The following is an 18740-nucleotide window of genomic DNA, read 5'->3' as shown; positions in this document are numbered from 1 at the left end:
TCCTGAAGTCTGTTAGCGCACTTGTGACTATAACAGTTTAATGGGAGTAGATTTGATAAAAGTTTTTAAGGCTGCAAACCTTCATTTCAAATAAAGGCTATGAAGAAGTGAGTCATAAAGGCCAAATGTCAGAGAAACTTGGTCATGCGGAGGCATGTGTATGCATCGTAAGTCCTTGTCTGAGAATGTGTGTGTGCGCGCACGTGTGTGTGCATGCGTGTGCGTGCGTGTGTGTGTGTGTGCGCGCGTGTCCACGTGAGTGTCTTCATCGGGCAGTAAGCAGAGGGACATTACGGCCATTATAAATGACATTTCCCACTAAAGGTCATAGATTTGTGTCTGCCAGAGCCGAGATGATAGCTGTTAATTTGATTGGCTGACTGGGCAGTGATCACCTCTAACACAAGTGATAGAGACAAAGAAAACCGGCAAGGAAAGAGAGAGCAGGAATGGAGATAGAGAGAGTGAAAAAACGCAGCGGGAGAGATATTAGGAGAGTCATGAGGAAGGAAGACAGACAGAGGAGGAGAGTAAGTGAGTGAGACTAAGGTGATTGATTCGATGTTTCCCTCTGTGGCACCATTCAGGCGAGACAGAACCTCCAATAAAGCTCGTCTGACGACCCTCTTCAATAAAGGGTATGCTCATCTCTCTTTTCCATCCCACCATTTCACCTCTTCCTCCAGCGTTCCCTTGAGTCATGGTTTCTCTCTCAGCTCTGTTTCCATGAATTCACATCTCACCTTTATAATATTTCAATAGCACATTAGGTCTATAGGTCACAGGACCTCACAAATCACACACGAACAAGAAATCCATTTTACAAGACAGGTTCACGGTTAATTTAGGTGTGTGCATAGACTATAGGAAGACTCCACAGACACATGAATAACAAGCAAACCAAACAAAATGTCTCTAGGAAGACAACACTGATTGGAGAGTGGCCTTACCAGAGCCAATCCACAACAAAGATAACTTATGATGGCTTGGAGTTAGAGAGACAAAGAAAACAAAAGGAAGAAAAAAATAAGACAAAAAGAGCATGATGGTGATTAACGAATAAATGAACCACAATAAGACATGACTAATGAAGTGAAATAGATTAAAATCTAGACAGCCTTCAGTGTTCTCAGAAAGACTAAGGAAAGTCATTAAGAAGAGGGGGGGAAAGATCCAAAGCATCGTGTTTTAAACGATTCTTTGATTTCCATCTTTCATCAGATTTTTTCTTATTAGAGTACTTTTTCCTGAACTGCACTAAAGCAAAGATCAGCTGGCTTCGCCTTTGCTTCTGAAACACTTCCTGCTTGAAGTCCTCCTTAAAAACTGCCTCCATTGGCAGTAATATTTAAATCATATGAGAACCGAGTCATTTTTGGGATTTACATTATAAATTCTGAGCTCGGATACGCGTTGAACTCTGAGCCAAGGCATATTGTTTGAATTAGACTGAGCCTTTTTTGTCTTGAGCTGGACTCGAACAAGAAATGACACAATCCCGATTAGTTAGCTTGGTAGAAAGAGTTTCAGTATTTAATGGAAGTGAAGTCATATTTCAGTGGCACCCTCTAAGGGTCTCTTGAATAATAGGGACATGCCTGAGAATAATGATTTGAAGAATTTAGAGGGTAGCATCTCAAAATTATGTAAGATAAAGGTGAAAGGCGCTCCATGCGACAGGGTAGCATAAAAATGTAGAATTAATTGAATAGTTCGACTTTTTGGGAAATGTGCTCACTTTCTTGCAGAGATGAATGTGAAGATTGATGCCACTCTTGTGTTTGTGCAGCCATGATGAAGTCGGAGCCAGCAGCTAATGAGCTTAGTGTAAAAACAATACTCCTGGTTCTGTCCAAAGGTAACATTCTAATGCTCACTAATTAGCATGTTATAGCCTTTCGCTGACTCCATAAACAAAACAAACTGAAACCAACAATGCGATAAATTCAGAGATTGTGTCTCTCTTGCCTGAGAAATAGTATTGTACCTTACCTCCATAATTTGTGTTTATGCTTCCACTTATATATAAATGATACAAACAACAAAACATAAAGGCTTTAACTGAACTAAAGGTATCAACTTGTAGCTTTTGTTACCATTGGGCAGCGCCAGGCTTAGTGTTTCAACCCTATTCGAGTCTTATGTTAAGCTAAGCTAACCATCTGCAGCAAAAGTACTGCACAAAAATTTAGAGTTATGCCTCATTTCTCTGTATTTTGCTAGGAAATAGGAAGAAGTTGAATAGTTGAAGTGATTTAATGAAACGTGTGCAAACACACATACAGTATAAAAGGCGAAAACGACGTTTGTACAAAGTGAAGTGAATATCCATTACGCCGACCTTTATTCTCTAACATAGCCTGAACTCTCTTATGCAAGTTTTAATTCTTTAATTAGTCTTCAGGAATAGTTCTCCAGACTTCTTGAATGACATTGAAGGCTCTTTGGATTTTGGCTCTTTTCTGTTCTCTGTCAAGATGATCACACACGGCTTCAATAACGTTGAGGTCCGGGCTCTGGGGAGGCCAATCCATCACTGACAGCATTCATTATGTTTTTCTCTATCCAGGTATACTTTTAATGCACTGCCAGTATCTTTGGGATCATTGTCATGGTGTAAACTGAAGCTGTTTCCTAACAGGAGTTTTCCAGATGGTGGATCAAAATCAGGTCATACTGTAGAAACACTGTTGTACTTTTCTGCGAACATCCTCAGAAAATATTGATAAAGATTAGAACAAAAAATGTGTAATTTTGATTCACCACACCTTAAGACCTGTTGCCACTGATTTTCAGGCCAGTTATTGTTTAATGTTTCAAATTTCTGCCTTTTCTCTGTTTCCTTTCCTTATGACTTGCTTCTTGAAAACTATCCTTGCACCGAAACCATTTCTGATAAAGCTTTGAATAATAAACGACGGATCAAATGAACAGCCAGGTGTATTTTTGACTTGACTTTACTATTTATTTGCTGTAGATAGTTTTTCTAGGCCTGCTACTTCTTTTGTTCTGCCCTTGTCCAGTTTCCTGTTTCATGACGCACTGCACACCATTGGAAGTCTTTGGGAATCATCTTGAGAATGCCAGTTCATTCCTTGAATTAGTCTGTTTATGCTCAAATGACTCATAAGTCAATGTTAAAAAAAAACTAAACATTTAACTGAAAATGGTCAGGTACAAGGACTGGATTAAAAATGAGTGCAAAAGCATTGGAAGACCTTTGGAAAGCTTGGAGAACTATTGCTCAAGACCCCTTAAAAATGCCGAGAAACTTTGGATTCTTAAAATATAAAGAAAAAAGGGCAGTTTCACAATACTGTTGTGTCTTTTTCACAATAATGCTTATAGATTGTACTGTACAGACATCTGTCTTCTATTAGTCCTCCCTTTTGCAAAAAAAAAAAAAAAAGCACAGTTCCCAAATGTCAAACTATTCCTTCTGCTTTATTCACACAAGCATGCATAATCACAAATCAGATGCACAAGTGTAGTAGCAGGATTGAAGAACTTACTTGATGTTGTCCAGACACCCAGAGTCTGGTTTGAGAATGGCCGTATGATGGAACATCTTATAAAGAGCGATGCCGAGGAAGATTACATTCAGCTGAAACACACAGACATAAAATCACACAAGGTAATTTTCTGCAGCAAGTAGCCTAATTAAAGACACAATGTCACCACAGCACTCACACAAAGAGTGATTCTTTATTTGCCTCTTCAACAGTAATTGGCTTAGGGACACCCTATCAGGCCCTCAATCAACAAGCCTTTATGTTCTCAAAATACAGCAGCTTGAACATCAGGGAAAATTTCAGCAGTTCGGGATCATTGTAACAATGGTAACCCAATTCTCATAGATGTGTTCTGTTCTATTGGAGTACTAATGCATAAAGAGGGTGGTTTAATAATGACTGTCTGAAGCGATACACTGGGTCTCAGAGGCTGTATACATTACCACTAGGTGTGGTGTCATAACAGTGCAGTCCCACCTGAACTGCTCCCCACATGTACATCCTGCAAGATCTGTGATAGCCTGCCTGACATTTCAAAAATGAGTACAGTGGATTGGTTCACAGGCTACTGGGAATACGTCTCATTGCTTTAAATGTCTTTGTATGTGTGTCTGCTTGATCATCAAACTCTATTCCTGTTGTAGTTTACTTGTTCGAGATAGGATGCCTGTTCCTGCTTCTCTGAACATTTTGATGACTGATGAAACATCAATCATTGGCATTGCTCAAACTTCCCGGGAGACTCTGTTCTCCAGTTTAATGTTCAATTTGGTGGCAAAGCAATAAAACAGCTAGATCAGGAGGAAAAACAGCACACAAATGAGTGCCTAATAGCAACATAACCTTGCTGAGTTTTTATCATAATCTGTGTGACGCACGGCGGCTTGCTCTCCATATCCCCTTCGAAGATTTCCAGGTTGCAGGAGTACGTGCCCGCCTGAGAGTTAATCCATGAATGGGAGTTATTAAGTTGACATATAGAGTTGCTTCCACTTTTACTTGCACTTCTGAGGAGCTCAGGCAAGCCTTGTAGGAGATTAACAAATACCTTAATGTGAGCCATCACTGCTGCACGAACATCTATAGATCTACCTACTCATAGATGAAGTGCTAAGTCAAGGGTGTGTGAGTATCCACGTGTGTCCATCTCACCATAATGATGAGTGTAGCAGGGCCTATGAAGCTCCAGATAAAGTAAGTATCCAATCGCAGCCAGCACCTAGAGACAGGGAGAGACGGAGACAGAGAGAGACGTCACGCACGAGGGACGCTGGGAAGAATAAAGGGGTTAAAAAAACATGTTCTTTAGATGGATGTAGGGTAGCAATCAGAGGATAGGACATGCATCACGGTTTCACACATATAATCACTGACAGGACGCAAGCTGGAGAAAAAAAAAGGAGCACATTATGACACGCAGTATATCAAATGCATCACGACAGAGCGAGGACAAAACAGAACTGGGGTGGATGTAAAAAGTGAAAGAGATGAAGAACAGGAAGAAAGGTGTTGCAAGATGGAGGAAAATAGCCTATACACACACCTCGAACATACATCACACACAGAGGGGGGAGACAGCGAGGGATAAGCACCTGTGATAAATAAAGCTTTACTTCTCCCTAAGGGCACAGATATATGACATGGCCACATCCTGCAGTCGCAAAAATATGACATGACTGTGTTCATTTGAATACTGAGTTATGGATGCAGACCTCATACGAGGCTATTTATGGAGTCTGCGGATGGCTGTGTTGAGGTTAAAGGAGAAAGGAGGGACACAAGTGCATGCACATTCAGTGTGTATATGCACACAAGCACACTTTCAGAAGACACGCATGAACATATAACCACAAACACACACACACACATACAATCATTTTGGACCACAAGGTTAGGATTGGTTGTAAAAGATATACTGCTGTATGCAAAATTATATAACCCCAAAACACCTTGACTCATCAACTGCAGCAAGCAGGGGAAGGAGAAGAAGAAAAAAAGAGTGCCCTCCACTGAGGTCAGACCCAACTAGTTGCCGAAAAAGGTGCCAGAGAAAAACGGCTGGAGCAAAATGGCCAACTGATTCATGACCAGCTGCTTTTGAATTATTAATCTTTCAATTTCCACCACATTAGAGAACCCTCCATTATGGGTCCCTGACTGTGTCACAGTATCCTCCATTAGGGCTCCTTTGCTAACTCGTAGCCACCTTCATTACGGTACATGAATGAGACTCAGTGCCACTGGCTACTGTGAAGAAGAACAGTCTGTGTTATGTGACAAGGTGACACAGCAGGAATGGCAGATGATATTTTCAAAGGTTTTGTCTCAATGTGTTATGTCAAAAATGATACACAGTGTCATTTTCAAGCCTGGGCTGATAAATGGATCGTGTAAGTTCGTTTCTGCTTTTTAAAAATTTCCAATTTCATTTACTTTTCAGATCCACAAGGCCCATGGGGCACGAGGACATGACGAGCAAGAGCATTAATGGCCTGGATGCAACATTACAAAAGAAAATATTGAAAATATTATATTCATGCATTTATTTTTGGTTATGTGCACCTTTTACATATAAGCTCTGCTTCATTGTCCCAAAATATTTCACATCATTTTGCATTTAAAGTCACAGCAGTTGTCTCAGGTCCTTTACGACACTCTGTTTGTGATTATTCACCCAAAGCTTGGCACTGAGACTCTCATGTTTTAATGATCATCAGGCAATGAAATATTGATCTAAGTGGCATGAGGACTGGTGTGGCTTGATGGTTAAACACTGCTAAATTCAACCCTTCCCTCGTCTTTCAGAGCTGGTCGAGTAGAGTGTAGCTTGTGGAAAGCTGCAATGTCAGAACGACAAAAGGTCCCCAAATGACCAGCGACTGGGAGCATTTTAGAAGGTGAATCATTTATATCTATAACCACACGTCATTTTTCACCCTCAACACGGAGCGACTCATTTATAAGCAGCTGAGGGATGAAACACCTCTAAAGCTGTAGCCTTTCAGTGCAAAGTCCACATTGTTAGTGTTTAGTCTTATGATTTGAATGGAGAACAGGTTATGAACATGACTGTGCCTTATATATATTATATATGCAATATACATTTCATATGCATATGTACTTAATAATTAGAATGTTGGCCTCTTTTCAGAGTCAAAGCATGAATGAAGTGTGCAGGTGAAACTCTTACGTTCACTCTCTTTGAATCTGTAGTTTGTGTATTAAGCCTGTAATGAGATGCTGCCTGTCCTTTCTTGGATTCATCCTTTTTCTAGGGTTATACAAGTCAAGCATGCACAAATACGTTACCTTGTGCTTTTAATGTATGTGCTTTTAATGTATGTGCTTATCTTCCACTACTCTTCTCCAGAGAAGCTGGTTTTATTTTAATGCGCAAGCGTAAGCCAGTGTGGATGTGTGAACATCCTGACACACAACTCCATCTTTTCCTATCCCATCCCTCCATTCTCACACTTAAAGCAGTTTTTTTTCTCCCTCGGCATACTCCACTGTACACCCCCTCCTTCTGCCCCGCCTGTTAAATCCTTCCATATTCACACATTGTTGCTGCCATGCTCATGCAGGCACTCTGTGGTGCATCCTCCCCCTGCGTGTCCCCAATACTTCTCTACCACTCTCCATCCTTCTTTGCCTCTCTCTCTCCACTCGTTCTCTCTGTATTGACTCTTCAGAAGTGCCACAGCTTGTTGAGTCCACTGTGGCAAACGCAGCCAAAATGACAGCAGGCACTCCAGCCTCCCTCCCTTTCCCTCCCTTGCCCCGTCATCCATCCTTCCTTCACGCATTCTTCAGCAGCATCCTTACACTCGGTCGGTGCCGTAGCTCCTATAGTCCACAGCAGCGGAGACGGCCACTATGACAGCAGGTACTCCATATCCTGCCAGGTAGAAGTACTTAGTCCTGGAGTGTTCGCTCTCAAACACCTCTACCAGCATGATGTAGAGCTGTACCCCTTCCAGGAACATCCAGGTGAACGCTGCCAAGAAGAAGAAATGGAGCAGGGCCGCAAAGACTGCGCAGACAATCTGGTGAGGCAAATAAAGGATTGAGAGGGTTTAAAAATACAGTAACATTAAACTCAGGAAATATTTATTGTGCTGGACACTTGCACTGATGAGGCAGAAAAATAAAGATGCAAACAGTACAGGCAGTAAGGGTATGAGTCAGATTTAGAAAGCAATAATGTATCATATTCAGTTAAGGAAGAAAACGTAAGTGATTAAATATTGGACAGCCACTGCTTGAACAGGTAAGGCAGGGGATAGAATAAGGCAACGTGAAATAGAAGTCACAATCATAGTGTACTATGACAGAAATTTCAGGTGGCAGAATGACAAAAAAAGTAAAAAATCACCTCAAAATAGCAATATTATTGGAGACCCCCCCTCGCACTTCACTCACAGTCTACAATCTACAAGTCGTCCAGGAAGATAAATGAGAAAATATAAGTGACATGTTAGCGCCGCAGCCCGTGCTGATTGACCACATTTCAAAGAGATGTAGCGAAGCACTTTCAAAGGGGGCTGACAATGAGTTGTTGAGGAGGGCGAATTACTTGCCAGCGCTGTTGAAAATACAGTATGATTTTTGTCAATGCCAAAGATGAACAAAATAAGTGGAACTGCTGCAAAAATGACTCAGCATCTTGGTTTGAAAGAGACAAATGAAAAATCACATAAAAGTTGACAGATTTCGGAGCTTGAAAAAGAAAAAAAAGCTGTGAAAACATACAGCTTTTTTACGCTTTTACCAATGCAGAACTAAATGTTTTACATACGATAAACACTGTGCTTGTTAACATACTTCCTAGAGAATTGCAATTATCAAACACAAAACACAAATTAGAACGTTTTGCACCTACCAGAACTAACCCTGCGTTTTATACACTGAAAGTGAGTAAATCTATTTTAAATGACGTGCCAGTGAACAGTGACGGACGAAAGACATGTAAGTCTTAGAGTGATAGATGAAAACCCTGCGAGAGACTCTGCTCATTCCAAAGAAGAGAAGAAAAAACACAGAGGTGCAAAGAATGTGAATAAAAAAACAAAAGCCAGGGATCAAACCTAAAAAGACATTAATAATTTTGGCAATTCCATGGCAAAGAAAGAGTGTTGATTAAGAAAAAGAAAGGTGCAAAACGAATGAGCGCTGAAACTTGGTCAATCATGCCAATGTTCTAATCTAAAGAGTCACTCCTAAATCACTCAGTGGAAGCGCTTACAGACAGACTTTTATAATAGAGGAGTTTGCAACGAGAGACAATTACCTAATGTCTGAGAGACAATGAGTTTAGGGGGTGAGGGAGTCACTCATTTCCATTTCTGATGATCGCAGAGTGTAGCTTTCACAGGCAAAGGCGCACACATGCATGCACACACAGGTAGAAAAAAAAAGTGGCTGCTTATGCAAAGTCATTTAGTTTTCCTGCTGGAATTACTGGATTAACCGGCTTCGAGCTAAGTGATGCTGAAGATGTTAATGGAGGTCACGAATAGTCACCGGTAATTAACGGGAGAACAACACGCAAATACAGCAGCACAGATACATGCAAAAAAAAAAAAAAAAAACCCCCACAAAAACAAAACAACATGATCCCTCCCATGCAAACACACAGACAAAGAGAAACGCACAAGCGCCACGATCAAAACGCGCTCTCCATCCAATTTGCTTTGTCTCTTCATTTACAGTGAGAAGGTTTTCTCACTGAAAGCTCAGCAGGATGCAAATGCTTCAAGGTGTTCTGAGGCTTCTTGTATACTATGGGGGAGGTAAAGGATACAGCCTTGAGCCTTAACTTACAGAGAGAAGTGGTGAAAAAGCTCGTCCTTTCCTGTGTGTTGATTATTATTTAGGTGTCCTTGTGCAGAGATAATAAAGGCGAGAATCTCCTCTCAGAATCTGTCCCATAAGATTTGTGTGCAAAACGCTTGTACCCAAGTGAGGTTTAAAGTTCTAATCCATGACTGGCGTACTGAATGCGGACCATATGGATTATACATCTTGGGCTATGATTGGAATGCACACCATGTGGATCCCCCACTGTTGAGCCAAAAAACTGCACTGCACTGAATTCCTTCAGGGATAGAGTTTGATTGGTTGCTTAAGTGATACGCAAAGAAAATGCTTCGCAAATTGTGTCTCATGATTTTAAAAAGCCTCCACGCTCTCGAGGGAAGGGCTATTTGTTCTGAGTGTCACAAGGACTTGTGCAGTTAATGATGCATTTGTTGTTCTGAAAATGCACATTTCTATTCCACATGCAGAAAAACACAATGATGTTGCAAATGACACTACATTTGACAAACGTACCACTGCGACCAATTAGGCTAGAGCTACCATTACGCCTGTGGAGAGTAGAACCATTCTTAAAATAGTATATAGAGCATATTCAATAAGTTAGCACTTTTGCCCACAAAGATGTGACTTCATGAAAAACTTCTATATAAATGTTTACCTGGATCGCAGGAATCTGTTTAAAATAATTCCCAGCTTTGCTCTAGATGTTTCACTTGGACTAGTCTGTCTCTGAGCCTGGTCGAGAGCAGATAACTGCTAACTAGTCAGTAATGCTTAGGTTTAATCTTACTAAACACATCTATAATAATGAGATAATTAGTAACAACTAAAATTATAATATATTCTATCTTATATTGTACATAAATTCTGCTTCACTCAATCTCAGGGGTATTTGACAAATACGAATTGCCTACTTATAAGGAGGGAAAATAAAGAAAATACATAACACCACTTGACCAGAACTTTCAGTGTCAAGAGTAATTTTTTCAAAATAGCCATCTTTAATGGTCTTTATTTTACCTTGCTTTTGTACAAGGTAACTCTACTGTTGGGTACTGATGTATACAGACTGAGGTCACAGCTGAAATCCAACCGCACTGAGGTGTTAATCAAAAGCAGTCTGAACTCATATTCACAAATCGGCCTCATATGAGCTGCATAAGGTTTAACGCATTATATGGCAGATCTTTGTGGGCGCTCTTTGCATTGTAAATCATGGCTGACTATGAATGGATTGCAAAGCAGGCAAATTAGGTTCTTTTTACATACGCACAAGTACGTACATGATTTTGATGATGGGATTACTTAACATGTTGAAGAAAAAATAAATACATTTAATTTTGCAAATTCTATTACATAGAATAGTAAGAATATTGTTTTGTTTCACAATCACTATGAGAAACGACGGCTTTGATTTATTCCAAAGATCACTGTTACTGTACAACATCTCCTGTTTTATTCAGTAGTAGCACAAGTGTGGTAAACCACTGACACAAAGTTAATAAACAGTCTGATGATTTGTGGTATTGGTCAGTGGATAGTTATGCCAACATGTGCCGTGGACTTGTCTGAATTTATGGTCAAAGTAATGTTCTTCCATACGCCGCGTATACTGCACACACTCGCATAAGCTCACACAGGGGAACTGGACCCTCACCGGCTGGTCGGCCTTGTTGATCCCATACAGAAACAGAGACTCAGCGATGAAGAGGCTGATGCAGAGGTTCTTGTGAATGGTGTTGCGATCGCTCTGAAGCCCTCTGAAGAAGCAGAAGGTGAAGATGCAGATAAGCAGGCAAACCAGTGACAACAGGATGCCCACCCACGTGATGACATCCAGGAGCACGTCGTGCATGCTGCCTGTTTTCTGTGAAATGTGCAAACAGAGAGACAAGTTTAAGTTGGTAATTCAATAATAACAATGTAATTTACAGCTACTATAGCTATGCATAGCCTTGGTATGCTAACATCATACATGAGTCATACTGTTGTAAGGTGAAACAAACTGTAGGAGCAGACAGTTAAATCCCCTCCCCCCCCCCAACCCCTGGCTTATGTGAGTCTGGCTGTGTGTCGTTGAGCGTTCAGGGCCACAGCGTTACGCTGTGTTGCACAGGTGTGCTGGCTCTATCCATCAGTGTCCTGCAAGCTGGCAGGTAGAGCAATGTTCAACCTAGCACTGTTGTGATGGATCTACTGCTCAGACCCTCACACTGCGTTCACACAGAGCAGCCGAGCTGGCTCTGACCATGACCCCTTTGGAAGTAACACACATCCTAGCCCACGGGGAGGGAATAGGTGTCGCGCAATATCCAGAGTTACAAGGGCTGATTTGTGTAAAGAAACTTGGTCTTAACATAACAAAAGAGAGAGAGAGACAAAAAGTACTTATCCCACACATGGCGGGAGAATAATGCTTTTATTAACCACCCACTAAGGCTCATGGATATCTAAAAAAACCCAAAACAAAACCAAAATCTGAAAACAAAAACATGTTTTCACTGTCTGATCAGTCAAGCATCACTTTTAGAATGAAAATAAGACCTGAAGCTTATTTTTGTATCTGCTTTAGTAATCCAGAACTCTGAGATGTTTGAAGTACATTTTCCCCCTCAAATCAATGTCATCATGCAGCTTGACAAATCAATTGTAAAGATTTTCCCTGCCAACGTGGTTATTCAGACTCCAAAGATTCATAATTTACTTTTCAGATGTTGTGGTCTTTCTCTCTTCTTTTCTTCCTCTCCTTCTATTTTCAGAATATGTTGACCAACCACTGCTAATCAAATAATAAATAACTGACCCATAGATATTGCCCACCCCCTTCTGGCATGCACAAGCAGAGAAAAATGCCTACCTTGACCTCCACGTGGGCCATGAGCACTGCAAAGCTGGTAAGGTGGGTGCAGGAGCAGCTGGTGTGTGTACGATTGGTGGCCAGCAGACGACAGTCCTGCGTAGACCAGAATCCCGTCATGGTGCGCTTGGAGTAGCTCCAGAATGAACAGTTGGGATTGAAATTCTTTTCTGAATGCTGGAAGATGAGAGAGAGAGAAAGAGAGGCAGAGTGTGATTGAGAGAAACCCAGACAGACAGGAAGGAACTGAGAGACAAAAAAGCAGGAGGGTTGGGAGAACACGGGGACGCAGAATAGATACTCGGTCATGGGTAGGTGGGAGGCAGAAAGCATGGAGTGGTCGGTGAGCCAAAAAAAGTGAGAAACTGGTAGGAGGAATTGGTGGAAAAAGGATGTAGAGGAAGAAACACAGAGACAGAGTCAAATACACACAGCAACAAAACAACAAACAGAAGGGACAGAATGTGAGATTGCAGCAACAAATAAACATAGAGGCATGAGAGGAGGTGACAGAGCTGCGTCCATGCTTGTTGTGTGAGATTCTGGAGTGTAGGAGCTGTTTGTGTTGTGTAAACTGATGAAGCTGTGTGCGTTGGGTTGGTAAAGCTACTTTCAAAAAGAGCAAGAGAAACAGTGAGGATTTTTGTTTTTTACTGCCAACTAGCTGGATCACCAACTGGATAAGTATTTGCTTTTTGGATGCGAAACACAAAATAAAACCGTGTTACTGACCACCCTAATTCATACTTATGAAATTCTTATAAAGTTATGTGGAATTCAGTCTGCAGTAATTGCTAATGTTATGATTTGGTCATTTGGGGCAAGTCAACGCGAGTCGAGCCAAGTTAGTACACAAGTGATCAAAAATGGCTGCAAGACATTTTGATGTTTGAACATCATCCCGCAATGACACAGAAACAACGTTTTAATATTTGAGCCTTTCCAGGGTTTCTATACATCATGTTTTTGTCTGAATCAGGCCCCAGTTTCATGCCTTATGTCTTTTGCTCTGGTTACTACTACTATTACTGCTACTATATACTGTCATTAAATGCAGGAAGTTTGGACCCAAATGCATACTGCAGAGGTGAACTAGAGGTTAATAAAAAAACTAGCCTTTATTCAAACTATTTTAGTCATATAGTCAGGGCTGGATCAGCTAACCCTGAGTCACAGACCCAGGAACATGCAATATGCAATGATTTAATACGGAAGTCTGAAAACAACAAGTTTTCTTCAGTTCTTTTTAGACTTCCCTCACTTTCTGTGGAATTATGCACTAAACTAAACTAAAGTACCGAACTAGATCTCTTTTTGGCTTCATAAGTGCCATAACTCTTTGTTTTGTCTACAGATTCAACGAGGAGCTGGTACATTACTCTGAGATTTTGGTCCATGCTGACATCACAGCATCATCCAGTCGCTGCGGATTTGTCATCTGCACATCCATTATTCAAAGCTCTGAAAGGCGCTGGAGTAAAATCTGGTGATTGTGGATTGTCGTGCTCAAGAAATTAGTTTGAGGTGATTTGAGTTTTGTAACAAAGCGTGTTATCTTGCTGGAAGCAGTGATCAGAAGATGAGTACACTGTGGTCATGAAGGGATGGATGTAGTCAGCAACAATACTCAGTTAGGCTGTGGCATTTAAAATGATGCTCAACTGGAGCTAAGGGGGGCTAAAGTGTGCAAGAAATGATCCCCCACACAATTACATCACCGCTAGCCTGAACCGCTGATACAAGGCAGGATGCATTTTATGTTGCTTACACCAACCCATACTATCTAAATGTACTGGCAGAAATTGACATTTGGCAATATTTTCACAGTGTTCTCTTATCCAATTTTGCCTGAGCCTGTGTTTTTGTGTTCTCAGCTGACAGGTGTGGTGTTCTTCTGTTGCTGTAGCAGCAGGACATTTTCACCCAGAGAATTGCTGCTTACTGGATATTTTCTCCTTTTTGGACCTTTGTCTGTGAACTCTAGTGATGGCTATGTGGAGAAATCCCAGTAGATCAGCAGTTTCTGAAATTCTCAGAAGCCCGCCTGGCGCCAACAGCCGTGCCACGTTCAACGTCTAAGTCACTTTTCTTCTGCTCCATTCTGATGTTCAGTTTGAACCGCAGCAGACCGGCTTGATCAAACCATGTAACCGACTCATTAGATATTTGCGTTAATGAGCAGCTAGACAAGTGGTCCTGATAAAGCATCCAGGGAATATTTTTGATTCCTCTTTTAAAGCCTAACCTGCACATATCCATTTTATACTCTTGTTACCTGTACCTTTCAGCAAGTATGTTGTTGACCTCACCTACTTGCTGAGTGGCTGTTGTTCCTCATTGCTCATCTTTTCACTCTTCACTTTCCTCTTACCCCAACTGATAAAAGCAGACAGCCGCCCACCCTAAGTCTGGTTCTGTCGCAGGTTTCTTCCTGCTAAAAATATTTCTTTTTTTCCTCCCATATTGGAGAACTGCAGGGTCTCTCTGCAAATATTGTCAGTCTCGACCTTAAAATGACCTTTAAATGACGTATGATTTGGCATTACATGAATAAAGTAGAATTGACTGGAAATAAATCGTTTCTTTTTTTTTAATTGCTTAAGTCTGTAGGTTGAAGCAAACATTACTCAAATCGGAGTAAGTAGTCAATTTTCCGGTAAGTGTTTCCAGCTGTGGTCAGGCAGAATTTACAGCACCAGAACACTATACATGCGAAGCTTTGATGGCGTAAACTACATTTCTCATATTGTTTCCTATAAAGCAACACTTTTTGGCACAACAGTGGATTTCTATGGAACAGAGGAATTAAGATTTTAAACTTCTGGCTACAAACCTTCAATTTCTAGCTGCTTTTGGTCTTTTGTGAAATCTTTTTTTTTTAACTCACCTGTAGATGTTTGACAGTGAAGACCACAGGCTCTGACAGGTAAACCTTATTGCTGTCCTTGTTAATGGATGCGGTGATGACCGGGGAGTTGACGATAACAGAGTAATTAGGATAGATGGCATCGCTGCTCAGTCTGACGCTGGCGTTCTCCGTGGAGAGGTAGGAGCCCAAGTTCTTGTACATGACAAACACCATCCTGATCTCACCTGTACGAAAGGGACACGAATAGTGCACTCGATAATTGTTGTAAAGCAATGATGACAGAAATTTGACACTTCAAGTGGGTGAGAAAAGAAGATTGAGAGGCACAGAGAGACAGAGATCACAGTGAGAGTAAGTGCAAGGAGGAAAACATGCGATTTCTCTGCTACCATTTCTGCCATGCTGTTTCAGAGTGCTGGCTGACAGCTGGATGGAGTTTCCGTGTTGTTCCGACTGAGGGAATGTCAGGTCTGCGAGGTTCCCATCCGTGCTCAGCCTGGCTACTTCCAGCACTGAAATACGTACACACAAGCACACATGCACACAAAACACGCACGCCCTAATGGTAAGTTATAGCATAGCGCATTACATCAGATTTGTTTTGCAGACTCTTGTAATAACCATGTTTTCTCACTAAGTGCTTCACAGCACAGCACTGGCATGAGTCCCGAAACAGTTTCAAGCTTCTCCTAAACATATCAAAGTGAAATAATGTACATTTTTTCCCCTGCTAAAATAGGTAACAATGTCTCCAGGCAACTGCTCCAGCACTTTGAGGTAGATTATCCGGCCTCCTCTGTATTGTAGGAATTATTTCAGCGTCCAGGTTCGTTAGCACATTCCTGATTACAGCTGTGTAATGTATTAGATAAAGTTTCTAATTAAGAACTAATTATACCTTTGGTGTGTTGCTATCTTGTGTTTCTGAGCAAATTGGTGATTTAGACTGATGCTTTCATGGTAAAAGAAAAAAAAAAGTCCTACCTCTCTGATCAAATAAACAACACAAGGACATCTCTGATGGAGATGAAGGTAAAAATGGGAGGCAGGGTGGGATAAAAGGTGGAAAAGGCAGACAGACGAAGAGGTCGTGGAGGAGTGGTTTAGAGAGGTAAAAAAGAGGGTAATCAGAGGAGCCGAATGGATGAGATAAGCAGATACACTTAAAGGAGAGGACTGGAGTAGAGATAGAAAGAAGACTATGTTCTCTCTCAGGCATATGATAGATAAGGCTTTACAGACAAGAGATACTAACGTATAGAAACGAGCAAATGGAGGATGAGTGAGGAAGATGGACATGAGCATAGACGTGGGTATGCATAAAGAAAGAGGAACATTGGCTGAGACACCCCCCACCCCCACCACCACTTCCACATGAGCTACGTCGACCCACCCACACGCATGCATACACATGTACACACGCATCCACACCCACACACATCAGCGGGGTATCAAAACACGCTGAGTCTAATCTAATTAAAGCATCCTTGTCAAGACAATCCTCCTCCTAAGAAACACACTTGTTCATTATCGTTATCACACGCGCACGCTGTTACCGCTGCGTTATCCTTTCAAATCACTGTTTTGGTTCTAATAATAACACTATTTATTCATCTGCTCAATACAGTGGCTCATAGTCGCACGCACACAATCTAACACAATAATATCACTTACAGTAGCTGCTGTGGCTCCTTTAAAATGCGTCAAATAATTTATTCTTGTCACTCACTCTCATCTCAAAGACTTGAGAAAAGAAAAAAAAAAGGAGGAGGGAGCTTAAAAAGTGCACGGGAGAGAGCGGAGGAGAAAAGACTCAGAGAGAGCAGTGAGGATGAAGGGAGAGAACGAGAGAAATGACAGGCTGGTTATGAATAAAGGGGAGAGATAATCATGGTGGATCTGCCCACTGGATTAGCTGCGAGGGAAGATTAACAACACAAAAAAAGCAGAAATTTTGCAGGAAAAAGATCACTTCCTGTTTTTTAAGTTCCTCGGAGAGGCAGTAGCCTACATCTCCATGACTGTTTACGTAATCACATTTATTTAGTGTGATCAGGAGAGAAAGGAAACACTGGAGGAGATGCAAGTTTGAAATTATGCAAGGTGAAACTGTGTAGGATGTCAGTTGTTGAAATGGACTGTTGTGCTTAAACTTAAGCGAGAACATAAAGTCGTGTTGTGAGGAGTGACTTTGAGGAATCTTAACGGTCTTTGATTGGAAATGCAGTGATTTTATCATCATTATCTGTGACTGAAATAGCTGTAATTTCATTGCCTACTGATGTGAAAGTGAGCAAAAAGACCCCTCAGAGCATCATTTGACATTCCACCACCGCCGCCGCCCTCAAGCACGCGCTCATCCAGTCTTCCTTCTTATTTCGTTATCATCTTTATTTCTTCCTCCTCCATGGCTTTTTATCTCTGACTGAGTAACATACAGACTTGGTGAATGTTGGTAATGGGGGAATGGTGCGGAGGAAATGTTAAAAAAAATGAAATTGGGTGGAGGGGCGGGGGAGTGTAAACAAGAGGATAACCAAGGGAAACATAACAGATTGCAACTCGCTGATCTGAGCAAAGATGAAACGATGCCTCTAAGTACATACTCCATGTAAAGAAATGAAAATCAAAAAATTTTTTTACTCTCCATTAAAACGCGCTTATTCCAAGGTTTGATAATGAGATAAGAGAAAAGAATATGAGAGAAAAAGAGAAGAGAAAGGGGGAAAGTGATGGACACAATGCTATAATAACTATCTGTGTTCTGTTTTTGTCAATTCTGTCTGCAAGTTCAGCAAAGAAAAATATATGGAAACCAATTCATCTCTGCATTGAAGCCAATATTTTTCAATGAGATTTTCACGTTGATGTCTTCACCATGACCTAAAGCTAGCATGCAAAGCTGTATGCATTCTGTTGTACATGATGCTCTGTATCAAAATATTTAGACATTCAAAAATATATTTAATCTCTTGCAAAGGAAATGCATACTAGGAGCTTTAGCAGCCCAACAGGTATAAGATTGTAGTGCCCTTTTGTGCACAGAATTGTAATTGCTTTGCTGGAATTAATAATATATGTGTACACAGTCTACTTACAGTATTAAGAGGATTAAGCACTATAACAGTGGGATCAGTGTAACAGGTTGTTATGCTTAGTCCAGTCACATAGTCACATATCAGTGATACCATTTTGAGTCTTCAAGGAGTCCCTCAACACTCAGTGTCCCAAAATTCTGACACAAAATTCAGTGTTGTTTAAGCACTTTTTTAGCATAATGGCTACTATCCTAGAAAAAGAAAGTGTGCTCTGTTGTTTACCCTTTTTATCACTGCAGAAAGCAGTACTTCAGAGTTCATATACTATGTGATATGTTTATGTTTAGCACATTTATTGACTGTAAAGCCTGCCATGTTTTTTTATTACGTGTTTTTTGTTTGTTTTCTGTGATCGGACATTTACAGAATAGAAACCTAATGTTATTAGATTAATATTTTTTTTCCTTTGACTGTATTAATTCACATCAACATTAACTTGTTCAAGTATTCATGCAATCTTTTGTCTCAAAACTCTAAGAAATAACACACATTTTGTTAACATCAGTCAGCCAAAACATCAAAACCTGGCTGCAAACAGACAGGTGAAGTGAATAATCTGCCACCTTGTTAAAATACTACTCTGG

General features: G+C 40.9%; 1 protein-coding gene across 9 annotated transcripts in view; it reads right to left on the bottom strand.

Annotated features, from left to right (window-relative positions):
* Window positions 1-18740, bottom strand: part of adgrl3.1 (adhesion G protein-coupled receptor L3.1) — a 118533-nt gene that overhangs the window by 11302 nt on the left and 88491 nt on the right. For all 9 annotated transcript variants that reach the window (XM_026170822.1, XM_026170826.1, XM_026170827.1 and 6 more), the window contains 7 exons: window positions 15448-15570; window positions 15077-15282; window positions 12190-12366; window positions 10990-11199; window positions 7338-7558; window positions 4665-4731; window positions 3513-3604 (listed from right to left, as the gene is read on the bottom strand). In XM_026170822.1, the coding sequence (XP_026026607.1) occupies window positions 3513-3604; window positions 4665-4731; window positions 7338-7558; window positions 10990-11199; window positions 12190-12366; window positions 15077-15282; window positions 15448-15570 (1096 nt within the window). The remainder of the gene's footprint in view (window positions 1-3512; window positions 3605-4664; window positions 4732-7337; window positions 7559-10989; window positions 11200-12189; window positions 12367-15076; window positions 15283-15447; window positions 15571-18740) is intronic.

This window comes from Astatotilapia calliptera, chromosome 6 (genome assembly GCF_900246225.1).
Source record: "Astatotilapia calliptera chromosome 6, fAstCal1.2, whole genome shotgun sequence".
Lineage (NCBI taxonomy): Eukaryota > Metazoa > Chordata > Actinopteri > Cichliformes > Cichlidae > Astatotilapia > Astatotilapia calliptera.
Note: the sequence above shows the minus strand (reverse complement) of the source record. Positions and strands in the feature narration are given on the sequence as shown.